Source organism: Chionomys nivalis, chromosome 3 (genome assembly GCF_950005125.1).
Source record: "Chionomys nivalis chromosome 3, mChiNiv1.1, whole genome shotgun sequence".
Lineage (NCBI taxonomy): Eukaryota > Metazoa > Chordata > Mammalia > Rodentia > Cricetidae > Chionomys > Chionomys nivalis.
In genome coordinates this window covers 109,801,669-109,822,890 of record NC_080088.1, presented here as the reverse complement: position 1 = coordinate 109,822,890, position 21,222 = coordinate 109,801,669, and the positions used below count along the sequence as shown (strand labels likewise).

The 21,222-nt window shown below is 40.1% G+C and overlaps 1 protein-coding gene across 7 annotated transcripts in view; it reads right to left on the bottom strand.

The window, feature by feature from the left end:
• Mphosph9 (M-phase phosphoprotein 9) overlaps positions 1-21,222 on the bottom strand; it is a 71,561-nt gene that overhangs the window by 23,456 nt on the left and 26,883 nt on the right. For all 7 annotated transcript variants that reach the window (XR_009056820.1, XM_057764285.1, XM_057764284.1 and 4 more), the window contains 6 exons: positions 20,231-20,691; positions 19,197-19,352; positions 15,265-15,352; positions 13,464-13,679; positions 9,324-9,371; positions 8,442-8,506 (listed from right to left, as the gene is read on the bottom strand). Coding sequence is in view for 6 of the 7 variants with exons in the window: in XM_057764285.1 (XP_057620268.1) it covers positions 8,442-8,506; positions 9,324-9,371; positions 13,464-13,679; positions 15,265-15,352; positions 19,197-19,352; positions 20,231-20,691 (1,034 nt within the window). In the remaining variant the exon portion in view is untranslated. The remainder of the gene's footprint in view (positions 1-8,441; positions 8,507-9,323; positions 9,372-13,463; positions 13,680-15,264; positions 15,353-19,196; positions 19,353-20,230; positions 20,692-21,222) is intronic.

The window sequence follows — 21,222 nt, the reverse complement described above, 5'->3', positions numbered from 1 at the left end:
CTGATACATTTGGAAAGACAATTAGGATTTTTCTTTGTTTGTTTGTTTTGAGACAGGGTTTCTCTATGTAACTTAGGTGCCTATCCTGTAACTCGCTCTTGTAGACCAGACTGGCCTCGAACTCACAGAGATCTGCCTGCCTCTGCCTCCCAAGCTGGGATTAAAGGCATGCGCCACCACTGCCCAGCTGACAATTGGGAATTCTTAAAGAGAATGGTTAAAAGAGGTTTCTTCTCACATTAAAAAATGGAAAGAAAAAAAAACATTACAATGGAGGGATTTATGTCTCTGTAAGATAATATGCTAGACAGTTTGAAACCAGAACAGTTAAATGGAGAGGAGATCTAATTTAGATGGAATTTATGTAATTTCAATTGTAAGCACTATCAGCTTTATCATTTTTATTGTATCACTAAAGAAGTTGGTTAATCTGAGAGCCTTTGAAAAACTTAATAAAACAGATCCCAGAGATATTCAAATCCAGACAGAGGAATTTAATGGAAAACCAATTTCAGCATTACATTTTAAGAACAGAGAGGAACAGCCTAAGGTTTTCAAACCAACTTTAATACTTCCAGGAACCATACAGGAGTTGCCAAATGATAGAGAGTAAGAGCTGCATGGACTCCTGTGCCAATGTGAGATTTAAAGAGAGTCAAGGAAGCAATAGTCTCATGTGGCATGCATTCATCTTTTGTGAAGCCAATGTTAAACTCATGGTCAGTTTGTAATAGAATTATCCCTAAAGACTGAATAGAATTGGTTAAACATGTTTTAGAGCCTGGTCCACAATTACAATGGCATACCTGGTTCAGAGAAGAGGCTAAGAATATTGAACAGAGTAAAGCTAGAGGTATGGAAATCTCCAAAGATCAAATTCTTGAAGAATGAAACTACGCTACTGTAGAAAGACAATCTCTCAGTGATGGTTACATGGTGGCTTTATGTAGAAAGACAATCTCTCAGTGATGGTTACATGGTGGCTTTATGTAGAAAGACAATCTCTCAGTGATGGTTACATGGTGGCTTTATGCCATGTAGCAGTTTTGAATGCTTGGGACAGAATTGAAGAAGCAGAAAAAAAGACTGAATCATTTACTCAAGTCATACATGGCCCCAAAAGAAACCTTCACAGATTTCTTACAAAGATTGACATCAGCAGTAAATAGAATAATACCTAATTCAGAAGCTAGACAAATAATAATTGAATCTCTGGCTTTTGAAAATGCCAATTGTCTACACAAAAAGATAGTTAGGTCATTGAAGGCAAGACCAGCACCTTTGGAGAAATGGATTCAAGGTACAATTAATATTAAATATCATGAACATGATAATGCATGAAAAGGGGAGGTGATTTCTAGAGATTTGAGGAAAAATAGAAATGTCAAGTGTTATAATTATGGCACACAAGGTCACCACAAAAGGGACTGTAGACAGGATGTTCCTAGAAACAATGTTTTTTCAAAGAATAAACCATTTAGAAGGCCCCTCCCTTGTGGATTATGCAGAAGGTGTGGCAAAGGCAGGCACTGAACTAATGAATGTAGGTCAAGGAACATTCAAGGTAATCTTTTGTTGTTGTGGAAGTTCTGTGTAGGGCGGCCTCTCACAGGCTCCCATGTCAAATACAGTTCAGTTACTTCCTGACATTGTAGAGGAAACTCCTTGCCAAAGCAATTAAAGAACTTAATGCCTATTGCTCTGGATGATGGAACAGCTATAGAAGAGAAAACAAAATATTCAAGAGAAACCATAAAGTGAGTATTTGGGCAAATTTCTATAAATAAACAAAGACCAAAATTAAAATTACGAATAAATAATGTTGTCATTGAAGGTCTGATAGACACAGGTGCAGATATAACAATAATTTCATCAGACTCTTGGCATCCAAACTGGCCTCTTCAAGATCTAAATGTTCAGTTTTGAGGGATCAGAACTTTGTCTCAGGTAAAGCAGAACATGAAATGGGCTGAATGTATGGGGACTGAAGGTCAGAAAGGAAAATTAAAACCATATGTGGCTAACATAGCAATGAATTTGTGGGGACATAATTTGTTACAGCAATGGAATATTCAGATTAACATTACCCCGATATTAGAAACAAACCATAAATTAATATATGTTTCTGGAAAAAATATTAGAAGACTTTATAAAGAACAGCCATCGACCATTCAGGTTGTACAAGAACAGGGCACAACAGCTGCTGATATTTCAAAGGCACCAACAGTCCTACCTTTAAAATGGTTGACAGAGAAACCTGTATGGGTTAAGCAATGGCCTTTAACAGTAGAGAAACAGCAGGCTTCAGAACAGCTGGTACAAGAGCAACTAGATGCTCAGCATATTGAATCTACCAGCTCTTAGAATTCTCCTGAATTTGTTGTTAAAAAGAAATCTGGAAGATGGAGAGTGGTGACAGATCTAAGAGCGGTTAATAAGGTGACTCAGCCAGTGAACGCTCTACAGTCTGGCATTCCTTTGCTTTCTCTATTGCCTAAAGGATGGCCCTTACAGATATTGATTTAAAAGATTGTTTCTTCACTATACCTTACAAGAAAAAAAAAAAAGAAAGAAATTGCCTTCCCAGTGCCTTCTTACAATATTTCTCAGTCTGCTAACAGATATAAATGGAAGAGTCTTCCACAGGAAATGTTAAATAGCACCACCCTGTGCCATTATTTAATTTGTAAGTCAGCCACTGGAAATGATACATAAGAAATTTCCTGAATCTATAGTTTACCATTACATGGACAGCATTTTGCTATCTGATTCAATAGTAGATACTTTAGAAAAAGTGTTTTATGAAGTAAAGAAAATTTTGCCTTGCTGGGGATTACAAATTGCTCCCAAAAAAATACAAAGAGAAGATTCTATTAATTATTTAGGCTATAAAATAGGTTTACAAAAAATTAGACCCCAAAAGGTACAAATTAGAAGAGATTGACTGCAGACTCTTAATGACTTTCAAAGATCGCTAGGAGACATTTCCCATCTACAGAGCACTATTGGAATAGGTCTTGATGACCTGATTAATTTAAACAAAACCTTAAGTAGTTCCAGGGAATTACCAGCTGAAGCTGAGAGAAAATTTGCTTTGATTGTAGAAAAATTACAGAAGGCACATATGGATTGTGTAAATCCAAATTTTAACTGCATTCTGGTCCCTCCAAATCCAATTTTAATGCTGAAGGAAGACATTAGCTTAGAATGAACCTTTTTACCACATAAACCAAGTAAAAAATTAAAAGGTCTCTGAGTTAATTCTAAAAGGAAAATTGTGACCTTATCAATTAGCAAGAATAGACCCAGCAGAAACTATAGTGCCTTTTAATAATGATGAAATTGACAAATTACAGGAACAATGTGAGCCCCTGGTAAAGAGCTTCTAGTAATTTGGGGGGAGAGATTAACAACAACTATCCCAAAAGCAAGAAAAGAGCTAATTGGACAATTCCTTATATTGTAGGGGACACATCAATAACTGGAGCACCTACACTCTATCCTGATACAAATAAATCGGGAAAGGAAGGTTATGAATCAGAAAATTTAAGTTAAGCCCTTACTATTCTTTACAATTCAGAATTATATGATATTCTCATGATATTAAAGGATTTTAAAGAACCTCCCAACATAGTTACCGATTTGCAATATTCAGGAGTTGTTTTGCATATTGAAACCACTGAATTTATATGAGATACAGAATTGACTTCATTATTTATTCAGTTACAAGATATAACCAGGAATTGGTATCATCCCACATATATAACACACATCTGATGCCATACAGGTCTGTCAGGTCCTCTAGCACAAGGTAATACAAAAATTGATCAATTATTGATTGGAAATGTGCAGAAGGCCTCAGAATTTGTTTTTAAAAAATCATGTCACCCTGTCTCGAAGAACCAAAAAAAAAAAAAAAATCATGTCAATAGCAAAGATTAAAAAAAAAATACTTGTTCTATCACGTGGCAACAAGTCAAGGAAATTATAAGGAAATGTCCTACTTGTTCATTATACAACCAAACACTACTACCTGTAGGAAGTAACCCAAAGGATGCTGGAATGAAACCTGGAAGATGGATGTATTCTATTTTGTAGAATTTGGAAAACTAAAATATATACACCACACCATTGATAACTATTCAAGTTTTCAATGGACATCTTATAGACAATGCTCCAGCATATATCTCCAAGAAAATGAAACACCTTTTTGCTTATATAAAGTATATTAAAGAACGGTCGGAGAGCTGGCTGAGAGGATTGGAGTGCTGCCCGCGGAGCAAGAGGTTGCCGGTTCGAGTCCCAGGTAAGGTGAGTCTGTGTATACTGTGCTGTGTGTGTGTCTGTCTGTCTCTGTGCTGTGTGAGTGACGTCTGCTTGCATAATTAATCGGGAAAAAAAATAAAGTAGATTAAAGGTATATCACACAATCCTACAGGTCAGGCAGTTATAGAAAGATCAAATCAAACTCTAAAAGATATGTTAAATAAACAGAAAGGGTGGACAGAAAGATCAAATCGAACTCTAAAGGCTATGTTAAATAAACAGAAAGGGAGGATAAATACTCCCAGAAATAGATTACATAATGCTTTAGTAACTTTGAATTCTCTAAATGCTAATGAGAAACAAACAATAGCCACGGAGAGACATTGTACAGTAGAAAAATCTATGGAAGGAAATCAACCGATATACTTTAAAGATGTACTGACCTCAGAATGGAAACCAGGACACGTGTTATGTTGGGGAAGAGGTTTTGCTTTTGATTCCCCAGGAGAAAAATCATGGATAACATGAAAATTGATAAAGATTCGATTTGAACAAGAGACACCTCTTAATTAGAAGAGATGATAGTCCATCAAACAACATGGCCATTTACTCTAAACTAACATATAAAACTAACAAATGCATTTCATTTGATCAGATAAAACTTGCCAAAATAGAATCTCCCCAAAATTAGGGTTAGGAAAAGATTTTCTTTTTGTCTTTTCAGGGAATGAAGACAACCAGCTAAGGAGTTCAAAGACCACTGGACAAATGAGACATCTGAAGAAAAAGGACAAATCATCCCCCCCAAAAAAATGTCTGAAGAAAAAGAGTAAATTGGTCTATTGATATTTTCAACAGAATAATATTTTATAAATCTTCCCAATTGTTTGTTTCTGATGTTCTCTACAGATATATAATACAAATGTTCTTCTTTGGAGTTGGAGGGTGGCTCTCTCCTTCCCTAAACCCAAGCAGGCTTATTAAAGTGAAATCGAAAATCTCTGTCTAATGTCCGAAGAACCACCTGATATGGGAGAGAAGAAAAACAAATATTTAAGGACTATTTTATTGCCACTCATCTCATAATCATTTGGTTTTTATATTGACGCTTTGAGGTATAAATTTTGTAAGATTAATACATATATTCTAAATTTTTTGTCATGATATTAATGGTCATATAGAGTACTAACTAATTCTAGAAAAAGGTTTCATCTGCCTTCCTATACGTGATTTCAGGTTTGAGTATCAGTTTTCGACAGTGAACCATAAACATGCCTAACAGTGACCTTTGAAATCTCCAAAACGAGGATGGAGCCCCACAATGACAATTCCTCCAGGACCATGATAACACCACTAAGCTAAAAAACACCACCTAAGGATCAGCTTTGGATTACAAACTTCTCAGAATAATTTCAAGGTGGATAGATGAGATAATTCAACCTAACAGACTACTCTGAGCCCTGCACGTTCCCATTATACACAGACTAGACAAGAAATGATATAGCCACCTCTCCCAGACTTGACAATTGACACAAATTTTTCTTTTCAGGATCCCATAAAGATGCTGTCACCACCATATAGTAGGAAGTAAATTTAAGAATACGATGTCTACATTCCAAAGAGGTGGGGTGGGTAGTTTTTGTCATCAGTGGGTTACAGGTATTTGTCATTGTTTAAGGGGATTGGTTACAAGTTGCTATTGGAAATAGGAGCAGGGGAAAAAAGCTAAACAAAGGAAATTAGATTCAAGGTTCTTGTTTGAAAGAAAGGGGAGGACATAGATATGGTAAAATAAAAAGGTAGATTACTGATTCTACTTTTAAAAAGCAACTACTAGTTTTAAATGTTTTGTATACTGTATATCAATTTTGTATACTGATACAAATTTGAGATTAATTTTGTTAGAACATACTACACATACATTTCTACTCTCTCATTGAAGGTATTGTACTTATAAAACTCATTTAACAATGTAATGCAAATTTCTATTCCTTGAAAATTATTATTACCAACTGTTTAGGATAACAAGGAAATGCAAGTTGGTAGTTAAATCACCTATTATAATTGAACTTATAGCTGGGCAGTGGTAGCACACACAATTAATCCCAGTACTGTGGAAGCAGAGGCAGGCGGATCTCTGTGAGTTTGAGGCCTGCCTGGTCTCCAAAGCTACAGAGAAACCCCGTCTCGAAAAACAAACAAACAAAAAAACAAAACAAAACAAAATAAACTCTGAGATTCCATCTTACACCTGTAAGAATGGAAGATCAAAAACACTGATGACAACTTATGCTGGAGAGGTTATGGGTACCCTCTCTATTGCTAGTGGGAGTGCAAACTCGTATAGCCACTTTGGAAATCAGTATGGCAAATTCTCAGAAAATTAGGAAACAACCTACCTCAAGACCCAGCAGGACCACTTTTGGGTATATGCCCAAAGGATGCTCAATCATACCACAAGAACATGTGCTTAACTATGTTCATATAGCATTGCTTGTCACAGCCAGAACCTAGAAACAACCTAAATGCCTCTCGACCGAAGAATGGATAAGGAAAATGTGGTATATTTACACAATGGAGTACTACACAGCAGAAAAAATTAACATCTTGAAATTTGCAGGCAAATGGACAGAGCTAGAAAACATCATATTGAGTGAGGTAACACAGATCCAGAAAGACAATTATCATATATACTCACGGATAAGTGGCTTTTAGACATAAAGCAAGGAAAACAAGCCTACAATTCACAATCACAGAGAACCTAGACAACAAAGAGGACCCTAAAAAGACATACCTGGATCTAATCTACATGGGAAGTAGAAAAAGAAAGATCTCCTGAGTAAATTGGAAGCATATGGACCATGGGAGATGGTAGAAGGAGAAGGGAGGAAGGCAGGGGAGCAGAGAAAAATATATAGTTCAATAAAATCGATTAAAAAAATTTTTTTAAATATAAAAAGAAAAAAAAACGAATATCCTGCTTCACAGAGAAGTATATCAGCTATGCTAGGCCTGTAGGCAGAAGATGGATGCCCCAACATTGCAGAAGAACTTTGGGTGACTGTCGAGGGAGCCAACTGTTTCTGTCAATTCTCACATATTTTGGAAGTAGTTTGTTTGCACTTCCTGCTTACTCAGTTAATATTATTTTCTTCTTGGGTCTCTGAGGGAGTTGAAGACTAGAGAATTATAGTTTTCCTTGTTTACCAGACACTAAAGCAAGTTATGATAGAAAGTAAATTAGGTACAAGACTTTGGACTCACCAAGATAGGATAGATATGGAGTATTTTCTCTGAATTTGTAAAACCAAAAAGTACTAGACATTGTTAATATATTTATTGACTGCATATATTGTATATAGTTATTGGACTTATTGTATATATTTTTTCTTATATTAGTTCTAGCCTTTTTTAATTTTAGACAAAAAGAGGGGAATGTAGTGATATTTCATTTGTATTTTAATAAATAAAGTTTGCCTAAAGACCAGAACACAACACAGCCACACTACTCAGTCATACAGGTCAGGCAATGGTGCCACACCTTTAATCCCAGAAGCCACACTAGTTAGCCATAGGGGCCTGGCGGTGATGGTGGTGTATGCCTTTAATCCCAGCACTAGAGAGTAATATAAGGTGAGATGAGACAGGAACTCATTCTCTTTCAGTCTGAAGATTTCATAGAGGTAAGATCTCTCTAGTGGTTTTTGCTTTTCTTTTCTTTTTTTTTTTTTTTTTTTTTTTTTTTTGGTTTTTCGAGACAGGGTTTCTCTGTAGCTTTGGTGCCTGTCCCGGAACTAGCTCTTGTAGACCAGGCTGGCCTCGAACTCAGAGATCCGCCTGCCTCTGCCTCCCAAGTGCTGGGATTAAAGGCGTGCGCCACCACCGCCCGGCTTGCTTTGCTTTTCTGATCTTCAGCTTGAACCCTAATATCTGTCTCTGGGTTTTTATTATTCGTGCTACAAACCACCAATAAATCCTAATCACGTAAGTATCTCCTGAGTTAAAATGTAATGTATTTCCATGTCCAAGGATTAGGATAAAACTAGCTGTCAATTTTAAACACCCTCAGGAGAGAGTTTATTTTCCTCATTGTCAATACAAACACAAAGGACGATTAGCAGCATATTTTATTATTGCAGTAAGAATTTACACAGAAGAATAAAAAGGACATTTACCTTTTCAAATCAGAAATTTGAGTGTGTGCATCAAGCAATTTGTTCTCAGTTGTGTTTAATGTATCCTAAGGGGAGAAAAAAAATTTCTGTAACTGAAGATAAGCATGCAGATGGAAACTTTTGCTTCAAAGTGTTTAATAGAGAGCTAATGTAAGGCTAAACAACCAGCTGTCAATTACCATGAAACTCAGCAAGGACGGCATCAGTGTGGAACCAATCCAGGCAACTCAAGGGGGAAGCGATAGCATATACCTGGGACTCTAACAGATGCAACCCATTGCCTGCTTAACTAGAAGCAACCCCACATTAAGATGGATCTATTTTAGCTACAACTGTGACTGAAGGCTTAGCAGAATGGCACAACAAAAACCTAAAGTGATGTTTCAGACACTGTGGTTTATTTCTGAACCCAGTCTCAGCTGTAGCTTTTCACTAACCTTACAGGTCTTTTCACTAACCTTACAAACCCACAATCTCCTCCTGCATGCAGCAGACTGTCTGGAACCACTTCCTGCCTACTCACTGTGGTGCTTCACTAAATTCAGATATACAACTGCAAACAGTGTGTCAGCTACCATTTCAGACACAGAGGATAAATTCTTACTACTCCATTAAAGAATAATGCTTTGAAAATGTTAACTTTATATGTACAGGGATTAGAACCTATGCATTACTTAAATTCTTCTGCCTAGTTTCATCTCAACTCACATCAAATATAACAGCCATTCAATAATATTTGGCAAATTAGCAGATCTCACAAAGGTTCAGTCAAGTAGGGCAGACATCTGAAAACAAAGGTATTAACGCAGGAAGGGTAAATACATGGACTGGTTCAAACTGCTCCAGTGGGAGAGATGGGGAAGGTCAGTCTTTGCCTATTACCTTTACACGCCCGTGCTCTTTTCCGAGGGACTCGTACTCTCCTAAGAGCTGCAAAGAAAACAGAGAGTTGTACCACAGAATTGACCAGGTCACAAAGGAATAGCACCCTTAAACTGCAGCGTCAGGAAAGGAAGGCCAACACAGAACCAGTGGTTCTGGAAAAAGGAATGAGACAATCCCTGATAAAATGTTTGAAGACACTTTAAGTTTGAAACAATTTTAAAGGTAAAACAGAGGGCTGGAGAGATAGATGGCTTAGCAGTTAAGAGCATTGCCTACTCTTCCAAAGGTCCTGAGTTCAATTCCCAGCAACCACATGGTGGCTCACAACCATCTGTAATGAGGTCTGGTGCCCTCTTCTGACCTGCAGGCATACATGCAGACGGAATATTGTATACATAATAAATAAATAAATAAATAAATTTTTTTTAAAAAAAAGTAAAACAGAGCAATAGCAAATCGAGCCCTCAATGTAATAGTAAAATGTATTTGTATTGTCTTTTAAAATTTTTATTACATAAAATTCATATTATACTTTCCTACATTTATTCTATAACATAAAAATGTGATGGCAAAAACCTAGTATTATTTAAAAATATATATATGAGTGTGTGTGTGTGTGTGTGTATATATATATATATATATATATATATATATATATATATATATATATATATGGTACACCCTGCAATCCAGTATTCAGGGGCTGCAGGAGAAAGACGGCAAATTTGAGGCCAGTCAGACCTCCATAGTGAGGAACCCAGAAAGGCCCAGGATGAGGACAGAACACACTGCTATGGCAGAAAGTATAGGAATAGTTCTTTTTTTTTGGTTTTTTGAGACAGGGCCAGGAATGGTTCTTAAAATAACAAAAACATGCCGGGCGGTGGTGGCGCACGCCTTTAATCCCAGCACTTGGGAGGCAGAGGTAGGCGGATCTCTGTGAGTTCGAGACCAGCCTGGTCTACAAGAGCTAGTTCCAGGACAGGCTCCAAAGCCACAGAGAAACCCTGTCTCGAAAAACCAAAATAAATAAATAAACAAATAAATAAATAAATAAATAAATAAATAAATAAATAAATAACAAAAACATGCTGGGTGGTGGTGGCACATGCCTTCGACCCTAGCACTCAGCAAGCAGAGGTAGGTAGAACTCAGTGAGTTTGAGGCCAGCTTGGTCTACAGAGAGTTCCAGAACAGGGAGGACTGTTACACAGAGAAACTCTGCCTTACAACATCCCCCCGCCAAAAAAAAAACCTATAAAGAACAGAAAGAAAAACAAACTTACAAAACAAAATTCCCAGAGTGAACAGTCTCTTAGGTGCCGCAAGAAACAGAAAACCAAACTGCATTATTTCCAACAGGGCACGACCCCAAAGCCCCCAGAGTGGGGGAAAAAACGGCGACAAAGACCAACTGACCATAACAGCATTGCTGAAAGACAGAAATCACAGGCCATGACCAAACTGATTAGAGCAACTAGAAGCCGTGGAATTAGTTACTACAGTGTCTGTACACCACCAGCCCTGTCCTCATTCAGACTTGAGGAACACTTCTATTTAACTCCACGACAATAAAGTCTAGGAACAATGGAAGAAGCACAATCAACGCAACCAGAAAGACTTCAACACAAAGTGACTTCAGATCATTTAAGTACCATAACTTAAGAATCCAGATATTAAAAAATAATAATAACAATCTTAGAGAGCCAGCAAGATGGCAAGTGAAGGCCCCTGCCTAAAAGCAAGACAACCTGATTCTGATTTCCAGGACCCAAGTTGTCCTCTACACATGTGCCACGGTATATGTGCATGCATGTATGCACACAGATAGATGATAGATAGAAATGTAGATAGAAGATAAAATAGAAAAAGAAACCTTATTTTAAAAAAACATACAACCTAGAAACCAATCCATTATCAATGTTTTATTAATCCAATTTTAAGTGAAATTAAATCAAGATAAAAAATTCAAAGCTGGGGTCTAGAAAGACAGCTCAGTAGCGAGAACACTGGCTGCTCTTCTAGAGGATCTGGGTTCATCACCTACACTCGCTGGCAGCTCACAACCATCTGACTGCAATTCCAAAAGAGCTGACGTCCTTTTTTTTTTTTTTTTTAAATATTTTTTATGGTTTATTTAACTTTATTTTATGTACATTGGTGTGAAGGTGTCAGATCCCCTGCAACTGGATCTTCAGACAGTTTTGAGTTGCCACGTGGGTGCTGGGAATTGAACCTGGATCCTCTGGAAGAGCAGTCAGTATTCTTAACCACTGAGCCACCTCTCCAGCCCCAAGCTGACATCCTTTTACAGCCTCTGTATATATTAAGCACGCACATAGTGCACATGCATGCAGGCAAAATACTTATACACCCAAAATAAAAATAAATAAATCTTTTTAAAAAATATTCAAACCTGAGTTGAGCAGACAGCTCAGGGGGCAAAAGTTTTTGATATGTAAGCTGAGTTCAATCCTTGGAATCCACAGTGGAAGAACCAACTCCTCAAAGTTGTCTTCTGATCACCATACACGTGTCAACACTCACACACACACACATCATACATACACACACATAATAAAGTTTAAAAAAAAATTGCCGGGCCGGGCAGTGGTGGCGCACGCCTTTAATCCCAGCACTCGGGAGGCAGAGACAGGCAGATCTCCGTGAGTTCGAGACCAGCCTGGTCTATAAGAGCTAGTTCCAGGACAGGCTCCAAAACCACAGAGAAACTCTGTCTCGAAAAACAAAAAACAAAAAAAAAAACAAGAAAGAAAGAAAAAAATTGCCGGGTGGTGGTAGTGCACAGCTTTAATCCCAGCACTCGGGAGGCAGAGGCAGGCGGATCTCTGTGAGTCTGAGGCCAGCCTGGTCTACAAGAGCTAGGTCCAGAATAGGCTTGATAGTTACAGTGAAACTCTGTTTCAAAAAAAAAAAAATCAAACAGTGCTGGAGAGATGGCTCAGAGGTTAAGAGCACTGGTGCTATTCCAGCAAACTGGGGTTCAATTACCAGCACCTACATGACAGCTCATAACTGTAACTCCAGTTCCAGGGAATCTGATACCCTCACACAATATATGCAGGTAAATACCAAAGCACATAAAATAAAATTTTTTTAAAAATCAAACTGAACTGGGAAGTGGTCACACATGCCACACGCCTTTAATCCCAGCACTCAGGAGGCAGACACAACTCTGAGTTCAAGGTCAGCTTGGTCTACAGAGCAAGTTCTGGAACAGCCAGGACTACACAGAGAAACCCTGTTTTGAAACAAAGCAAACAAAAAACCAGTCTATCTCTAAAGGACCATAGACGCAGCTCTATTGGTAGCATACCTTGAACGCTGTTCTGGACTCTATCCCTAGCACCCAGGGCAGGGAATGGGGAATGGATAATAATGAAACACCACAGACAGCACACACACTAAAGCAATGATACCATTAGGGTTCTAGACTATGACTGCAGAATGGAATGTGGGAAGGGGGCTGGCAGCACACAAAAACAACAACAAATAGCCAGGCATGGGAGTGAACACCTACAACTACAGCACACAAGAGACTGGGACAAGGGAATCACAGGTTGAAGACCAGTGTGGGGGCAATATGGCAAGCCCCTCTCTCAACAACGCCCTGCACAGAATCTGGTTTATATCATTTTACCCTGTCACCCACAGGTGTTATGACAACTCAAAAGGTGACACACTAGGAAAGAGCAGTGAGGGAGTTTGCCATCTTTCTACAGCTCTGACACAAGGCGACAGGGACCACTGCCACCAGGAGGGTATGCGTTGCTACAGGCAGCTTAGACCAAAATGTACCTAGAAAGTCACCGCAGCTTCTGGGGGTACACTCCACAGGCTTCCGTTTAAACACTTGGTCCCAAGCTGTTGGCATTGTTTGGGAAGGTTGTGGAGTTTTATGGCCTGCAAGAACTTGCTACTCACTCTGCTTCTCATATGTGGATGTACTGTGACCACGCAGTCTCCTACTCCTGCCACCACACCTCCCCTGCCTGCAGCCACGCTTTCCCGTGACAGAGGACTGTCCTTTTGGAGCTGAAGCCAAATTAACCCTGTCTCCTCAAGCTGCTTTTGTCAGAGGACTCAGACAGCGGCCACAGTGCACTGGGTACTTACATCCTGAAACATTTTGTTTTCTTGTTTCAGCCTAGCTTCTTTATCATCTGAGAGTTTGTAAGCATTCTCAAATGCTTCTTCCAGATCCTGCAGCCGACATTTTAGCCGAATGATGGTGTTATCTTTTTCTTTGTTGCTTGTTCTCATTTCCTCAATTCGTTCCTGCAAAATTTTGGAGGCACTGCTGGCTGCACTGAAGCGTTCTCTCAAATCATTCTACACAGTGAAGACAGAGATAAATCATTCCAAGTGAAAACAATGCCTCCGTATTAGCTGATCAATTATGGACATTAAAATTAAAAACAAAAACGCATACAAATAGAAATAAGCTACGTGACATCCTGCTGTGTCTCAGAGACTAGAGAGGACCACTCTAATGGAGCTACTCCATGAGATTATCCAAAGGCGGAGAAAGACAACAAGCACATAGGGGTACAAGGATTCTAGGACTTGCATAGACAGCACTGTCTGTGGATCAACCTAACGAAGAAAAAAAAATAACTACAAACATCAGAGGAATTCTGAAACTGTGACTAGAATGCACCGTTCAATATTCATATGCTGAGGGCTGGGGATTCTCTATACTCTATGGAAACACAAAATTAAAAATGTACCTCATGTGTTAACATTCATTCAACGGTGATTTCTGAAATACCAAATAGGTGCCATGCCACAGGATGCCAAAATGTAAGATGAAAGCTGGGCGCAAAGCCTCCTGCCTGCGGTCTAACTGATTAGAAGGCTGAACTGCAAAGGCTGCTTATACACAAGTCCAAGACCACCTTGAGCTAGAACATAGCAAGACCCCATCTCTAAACAAAGCAAGAAAATAAGAGAACCAAAATACTAGTCCCTAACTTCATGATAGAGTTTATCATATAGATGAAGCCAACAAAATGACTCAGTTATTAGACACTGGCCTAGCTTGGTTAGGACCTGAATTCTACCCAGAAGGGGGCTAGGCATTAAAGCAGAGGCAATGCATAGAACAAAACAGGTATTTTCCAAAAAAATTTTGCTTATAAGGTAATATATAAAGAATAAAAAGAAAAAGAATAGCCGGGTGGTGGTGGCGCACCCAGCACTCAGGAGGCAGGGGCAGACAGATCTCTGAGTTCCAGCCTGATCTACAGAGCGAGTGCCAGGACAGGCTCCAAAGCTACAGAGAAACCCTGTCTCGAAAAACCAAAAAAAAAAAAAAAAAAAAAAAAAAGAATAAAACTGTGTGGCACATGCTTTTAATCCTAGCACTTGAGAGGCAGAGGCAGACAGCTCTCTGTGAATTCAAAGCCAGCCTGGTCTACTGAATAAGTTCTTGGACAGCTAGGACTACACACAGAGAAATCCTGTCTCAAGAGAAAGAAAGAAAGAAAGAAAGAAAGAAAGAAAGAAAGAAAGAAAGAAGGAAGGAAGGAAGGAAGGAAGGAAGGAAGGAAGGAAGGAAGGAAGGAAGGAAGGAAGGAAGGAAAGAGAAGGAAGGAAGGAAGGACGGACGGACGGAAGGACGGACAGACGGACGGAAGGAAGGGAAAAATAACATAAAAATATAAAAGTTTAAGTCAGGCACAGTAGTGCATGCCTTTGATACTAACACTTGGAAGGCAGAAGCAAGTGGGCCTCTGTGAGTTCAAAGCCAGCCTGGTCTACACAGCAAGTTCTAGGAAAGCTGAAGCTACACATTTTTTTAAAAAAAGCTTCTGCACACCTAGCTATACATCCAGTAAACAAAATTAAAAGTTGTGATGATACATACCTTTTAGATATTATGACACCAGAACCTGCCATATAAAACAATACTTACCACTTCTATTTCTAGCAAATTATTCTTATTCTCAAGTGTTCGCACACGACTAGTAGCTTCATTCAATGCACTGTCCAGCTGGCCACATCTAAAAAAAGCAAATTTAGAATTAGTTAGGAAACAAATAATTTCTCTTTTTTTGTTGGTTTTTGTTTTTCTGGTTTTTTGGGACAGGGTTTCTGTCCTGAAACTAGCTCTTGTAGACCAGGCTGGCCATGAACTTCCAGAGATCTGCCTGCCTCTGCCTCCTGAATGCTGGGATTAAAAGTGTGTGTCACAATCACTAACAAAGAGGAAATTCTAATACCATGAACCAGTCTTTGAGGATATACTGAGTGAAATAAGTCTGCCACTACATGTCAGTAGCAAAACACATATCCCTAGCCTCTGCAAGAGCCTGGGTTCCATTCCCAGCACCAAAAGAAGGAAAAGGAAAAGAAAGATAAATACTGTGATTCCACTTGCAGAGTATTTGTTCAAATTCATGGAAACAAACAGGACAGAGGTAACCAATGTCAGGGGAAAGGTGGTGGGGTGGGGATAAAGGTCTAATGAGAACTGGGCTTCAGTTCTTAATTGCTCTTTGTATTTCATTATTCTTTTCCCAATATTTATCTATTGACACTGAGTGGGAAGCGCCTACTGGGGACTGAACCCAGCACCTCACACATGCTAGGCAAGCCTTCTACCAACTGATCTACATCCCCAGACCAGAATTTCAGGAGTTAGTTTTATTCCCATTTGTTTGCTTGTTTGTTTGTTTGATGTGTGTGTAAAGACAACTTGCAAAAATCTCCTCTTCTCTCCCTCCACCATGTGGGTTCCAGGAATAGAACTCAGGTTGCCCTGGCAGCAGGCGCTTTTACCAGAGTTTGCTTTACAAGAGGAAATGGTTCTGAAGATGGATATTGTTAATATATTTCAGCTACTGAACTGCACACTTAAAACAGTGAATGTTATACACAATTTGATATTTAAATTTTATATTTTTAAAATAGAGAAAACTGTACAAAATAGCTTGATGTTAGCGTGGGAAAATCTGAACACACACATGTCCAGGATATAACGAGCTGGGCTATTTGGAGTCAGGGCACAGCATCTTTCTGAGCTGTTTCAAACTCAACATTAATGCACTGTTCTTTTTATTAAATGTATACATGTGTGTAGAAGTTCGAAGGATTAGCTGTCATATGTAGGAACAATACCTGCTTCCTCTGAGAAATGGTATCTTTGGCCTGGAGCTCACCAATTCGGCTAGACAGGCTAGCCAATGAGCCATGGGATCCTTCTGTCTCCAACTCCATGGTACTGGAATTACAAGTGCCGAGCTCTTTTTCACGCAGGCCATGGGATCAATCCCATGTCCTCACACTTACAATTGAAGTGCTTTGCCAACTGAATGGTCTCCCCAGCCATGAAATACTATTTTTTTCCAAGACACCATTTCTCTGTGTACCCTGGCTGTCCTGAAACTCATTTTATGGACCAGGCTGGCCTCAAACTCCGAGATTTGCCTGCCTTAGCCTCCCGGCGTGCTACAATTAAAAGTTTACGACACCATGTCCAATGTTTATTATTTTTTTTTTTTAGCTAAACTTTTCTGAGATTTTATTTTTGTGTGTGGGTGTTTTGCCTGCATGAGCATCTGTTCACCACATAAGTACTGCAGTGCCTGGGAGGGCACTGGCTCTCCTGAGACTAGAATTACATAGAATTACAGACAGTGACTAGCTGCTGTGAGATCCCTAAAGTGCTCTTAAATGCTAAGCCATCTCCAGTACAATGATTTATTTTCTTTTTAATCATATGAGTGTGTGTGTGTGTGTGTGTGTGTGTGTCTATGTGTGTGTGTGTGTGAGAGAGAGAGATGTCCACAGGTATCTGCAGTCCATAAGCAGGCACCAGATTGTGAAGGGTAAAGACAGTACAGAAGTTCCTTCATCTTCTATTCTTCCAGAGGCTGTTTCCAGGTTTAACTAGAATCCTATGGAAAACTACCCATCTCTGTGTCAGGATGTACTAGCTAACTCATCTTAGCCTCTGTTACAACTGCTTGTTTGTATGGAACCTCCTTCAGCTAATTGTTTATGTTAGTTTCTGCCTTGCCAAACAGCAGTGACACATGCCTTTAATGCCAGCACTCAGGTCAGGCGGTAGTGGCACATGCCTTTATTCCCAGCACTCAGGCGGCAGAACTCTGTGAGTTTGAGGCCACAAAAGCTAGTTCCAGGATAGGCTCCAAAGCTACAGAGAAAGCCTGTCTCAAAAAACCAAACCAAACCAAACCAAACCAAACAAAACAAAAAAAACCCACAAATCCCAGCATTCAGGACAGCACTCAGGCAGGCAAATCTCTTTTGAGTTTGACGTCAGCCTGATCTACAGAGCTAGTTCCAGGACAGGCTCCAGAGAAACCCTGTCTTGAAAAACAAACAAACAAACAAAACAAAAAAAGCAAAAACTGCTTGCTTCAAGCTGCCTACTCTTGCAGCTGCCAAAAGAGATTCCTAGATGAGGCCTCTGCCCTTAAAACCATGTTCTAGACACTTGGGGCCTCACCTAGGTCTATGAACACTTTGGATGTGCTTCCAGCCAGTTGGAATAAAGACTTTCAACTGGCTATACTGTGTCCGAGTGGTTATCTCTAGTGGGCTCCCCATACCATTATCCCTGGAGCTAGAATTAATGACAACTGTGAGCCACCTGATATCAGGGCTGGGAACTGAACTCAGGACCTCTGGAAGAGCAGTATGCATCTCTTCAGATGGTTAAATTTGTTCTTTGACTGTACCATACATGTATACGGTATATAGTCTTTACCCGTCCCTTGTCTGCCCCCTCTCCGCCTCCTCACCCCACCAACTCTACCACACACAAAAGTTGCCACATTCTTTCTTTCTTTTTCGTGGTTAAATTTGTTCTTTGACTGTACCATACATGTATACGGTATATAGTCTTTACCCGTCCCTTGTCTGCCCTCTATCTGCCTCCTCACCCCACCACCTCTACCACACACAAAAGTTGCCACATTCTTTCTTTCTTTTTCGTTATAAAGCTAGGTTAAAACACAAGGTCTCATGACACTAAGCCCAATACTCTACCAATGAGCTACACTCCCAGCACCCAAAGTCCCAGAATTCTTCATCTTCCCCGCTCCCCCCACCCTCCCCACACAGGGTTTCTCTGTGTAGCCCTGGCTGTGCTGGAACTCACTCTGTAGAACAGGCTGGCCTTGAACTCACAGAGATCCGCCTGCCTCTACCTCCTGAGTTGTGGGATTAAAGGCGTGTACCACTGCCCGGCTAGAATTCTAATTCTGCATGTATATTCCTAGTGTGTATGCGAGTGGACAGTTCCCCACTCCACCATGTGAGTACCAGGGATCAAGCTGGGCTCAGCAGACTTGGTGGGAAGGGTGCTTCCTGTTTAGCTATCTCACCAGCCCACATCCTAGGATTCTTACTTTTCCCAGAACTCCACAACGGTAAAGATCCACAAACTATTCTTTTTTTTTTTTTTTTTTTTTATTTAACTTTATTTTATATGCATTGGTGTGAAGGTGTCAGATCCCCTGCAACTGGATTTTCAGACAGTTGTGAGCTGCCATGTGGGTGCTGGGAATTGAACCCGGGTTCTCTGGAAGAGCAGTCAGTGCTCTTAACCACTGAGCCATCACTCCAGCCCCCATAAACTATTCTTTATTTGCTGACTCTACTCCTTCAGAACTTTACCCACATGAAAGGCATAGCTTGTGTAAGTTACTAGAGGATTAACCCCTGGTGTCTCCAGACACGTCCTAGTTTACACGTCTGTGTGATAAATTCTCAGATGCAAAGCACGCGTTTTTCACAGCATTTTATACCATACCATGATATACTTTATGGAAGCAATCTACCCAAGGTGGGGAAACACTAGCTCCATGGTAGCCTTACCTGTCTATAAGAATTTCATTTTTCTTCTTCCACTCTTCAACGGCAGAAGTGTCTTTTGCCTCCAGTTTCTGTTTCAAACTATTTATCTCTGATTCATAGTAGGCTCGAAGATCTGCTATGTGTCGTGCATGCTTCTCCTTGAGGTTCTGCCGGATTCTGTCGGTGAGAGGGAAGATGCTCTAAGGAAAGACAGTCAATCCACATGTTTCAGGGCTAACTGAAAGGGATGGACCTGGGGCAGTTAATCTTCACTGGCAACTTGACAGAAGTCACCTAAGAGACACAGAGGTGTGTCTGTTAAGGTGTTTCCAGAGAGGCTTAACCAACCCACTCTGAATGTCCATAGGCTGGGGTCCCAGATTAAAGAAAAAGGACAAAGAAGATAAAGCAAGCTGAGCACCAGTGTCCTCTCTGTGCCTCGATTGCAGATATGGCGTGACCATCCCTTCTCACTGTGCTGGACTATACCCCTCAAACTGTCAGACAAAACAAACCCTTCCTTCCTTCCTTCCTTCCTTAAGATGCTTTTGTCAGATGTTTGGTCACAGGAATGAGAAAAGTAGCTACCAAACACACCACAGTCATTCTCATAGCCAGAGTTCAACCTGTTCCTCCATCCACCCTGGAAAACACAACAGAAGTCTCATATGCTCTAGACATAGAAGCATTCTGCTTAGCTCCCATTTACAGGATGCCTATGTCAGCACCTTTGCTTCTGATTTTAAGACAGGGTCTCACTGTGTAGCCTTGGCTAGCCTGAAACTCACTCTCTAGACCAGGCTGGCCTTGAACTCACAGAGATCCTCCCGCCTCTATCTCAAAAGTACTGGGATTACAAGCACGTGCCATCATACCCAACCTTTATCAACATCTTTCACTTCAACATAGTTGTCAATAGTGAAAAACACACATTGGTTATATTTCATTAAGATTTTATATTTTACTGTGGTCCAATAAAAAACATTTTCATCATTCAATCAGATATCACAAGTCTATTAACATTAGCAGTATAAGTCAGTTGCTGAAATACATACTTAGACAACATCACAGGATCTTCCAGGGAAGCCAATGAAATGCATTCTGGGACACTGTTGGCTGTACCTGGAAGCTGGGACTGACTGACTGAGGCTGAAGCCACTGTGACAGTGTTTTCTTCGTCTACAGTTCTGACTGAGATTTCGTTGCTAGTGATGGTGCAGAGTGAAGGGGCCGTGGAGCTCGTCCTACTCTCACTGTGGAATGCATGGCTTTTCCAAGTGTCCACAGGTGACGCTTTCATAGTTGAAGGGTATTTGGGGAACCCAGATACCTGAGAAGCGTTATGACTTGCTTGTGAAAACAAGTCACTGTCAGAGTGACTGCACAGGCTTGGCTCCAGAACAGAGTCTGGAGAAAAGGATATTCTGTCGTCAAGAGCACTCAAAAAGCCATGGGGCCGAATCCCCGCAGCCTTCTCCTTTGGCTTCATATGTATGGTTGGATCCAGAGTCAGGACCTGGAAGTAAGATGGACAAGCATCAGGTTGAGGCCTTGGTGATCAAGCTGGGTTGCTGGCTATCAGGAAAGTGGGCCTTAGCTCTCAGTCTTTGAGGGATAGTGAGGCTGAAGAGAACGTCCTACTGTACTCGTCAGGTGACCGGGACTGGAAGCAAGGGTGAGGTCCCCATCAAGAAATTGCTTCGCTTTCGCTTTGTTTTCTAGGACAGAACAGTGACAGTCACTTCATCTCACTACTGACATGAAACTTAAAGATACGAAACAAAATAATTTAAATGGTATTATTAACAATGAAAAAATCTGATATCAAGATCAGCACCTTAAAAAAATCTGTGGAAGATTTTAAATAGACTAAAAATCTAGACCTTGAAGACCTTTCTGGTGATGCCTCCTTCAGAATGGAAACTTGCTTATTTCCTAATAATAGGGACTAAGAGGACATTGGGACCTGGTTAGCAGTCCACAAATACAATCCTCGGTGGTCCTTGATGGTCTGGAGCCTCACTGTCCCTCAAAGACTCATGTGCTG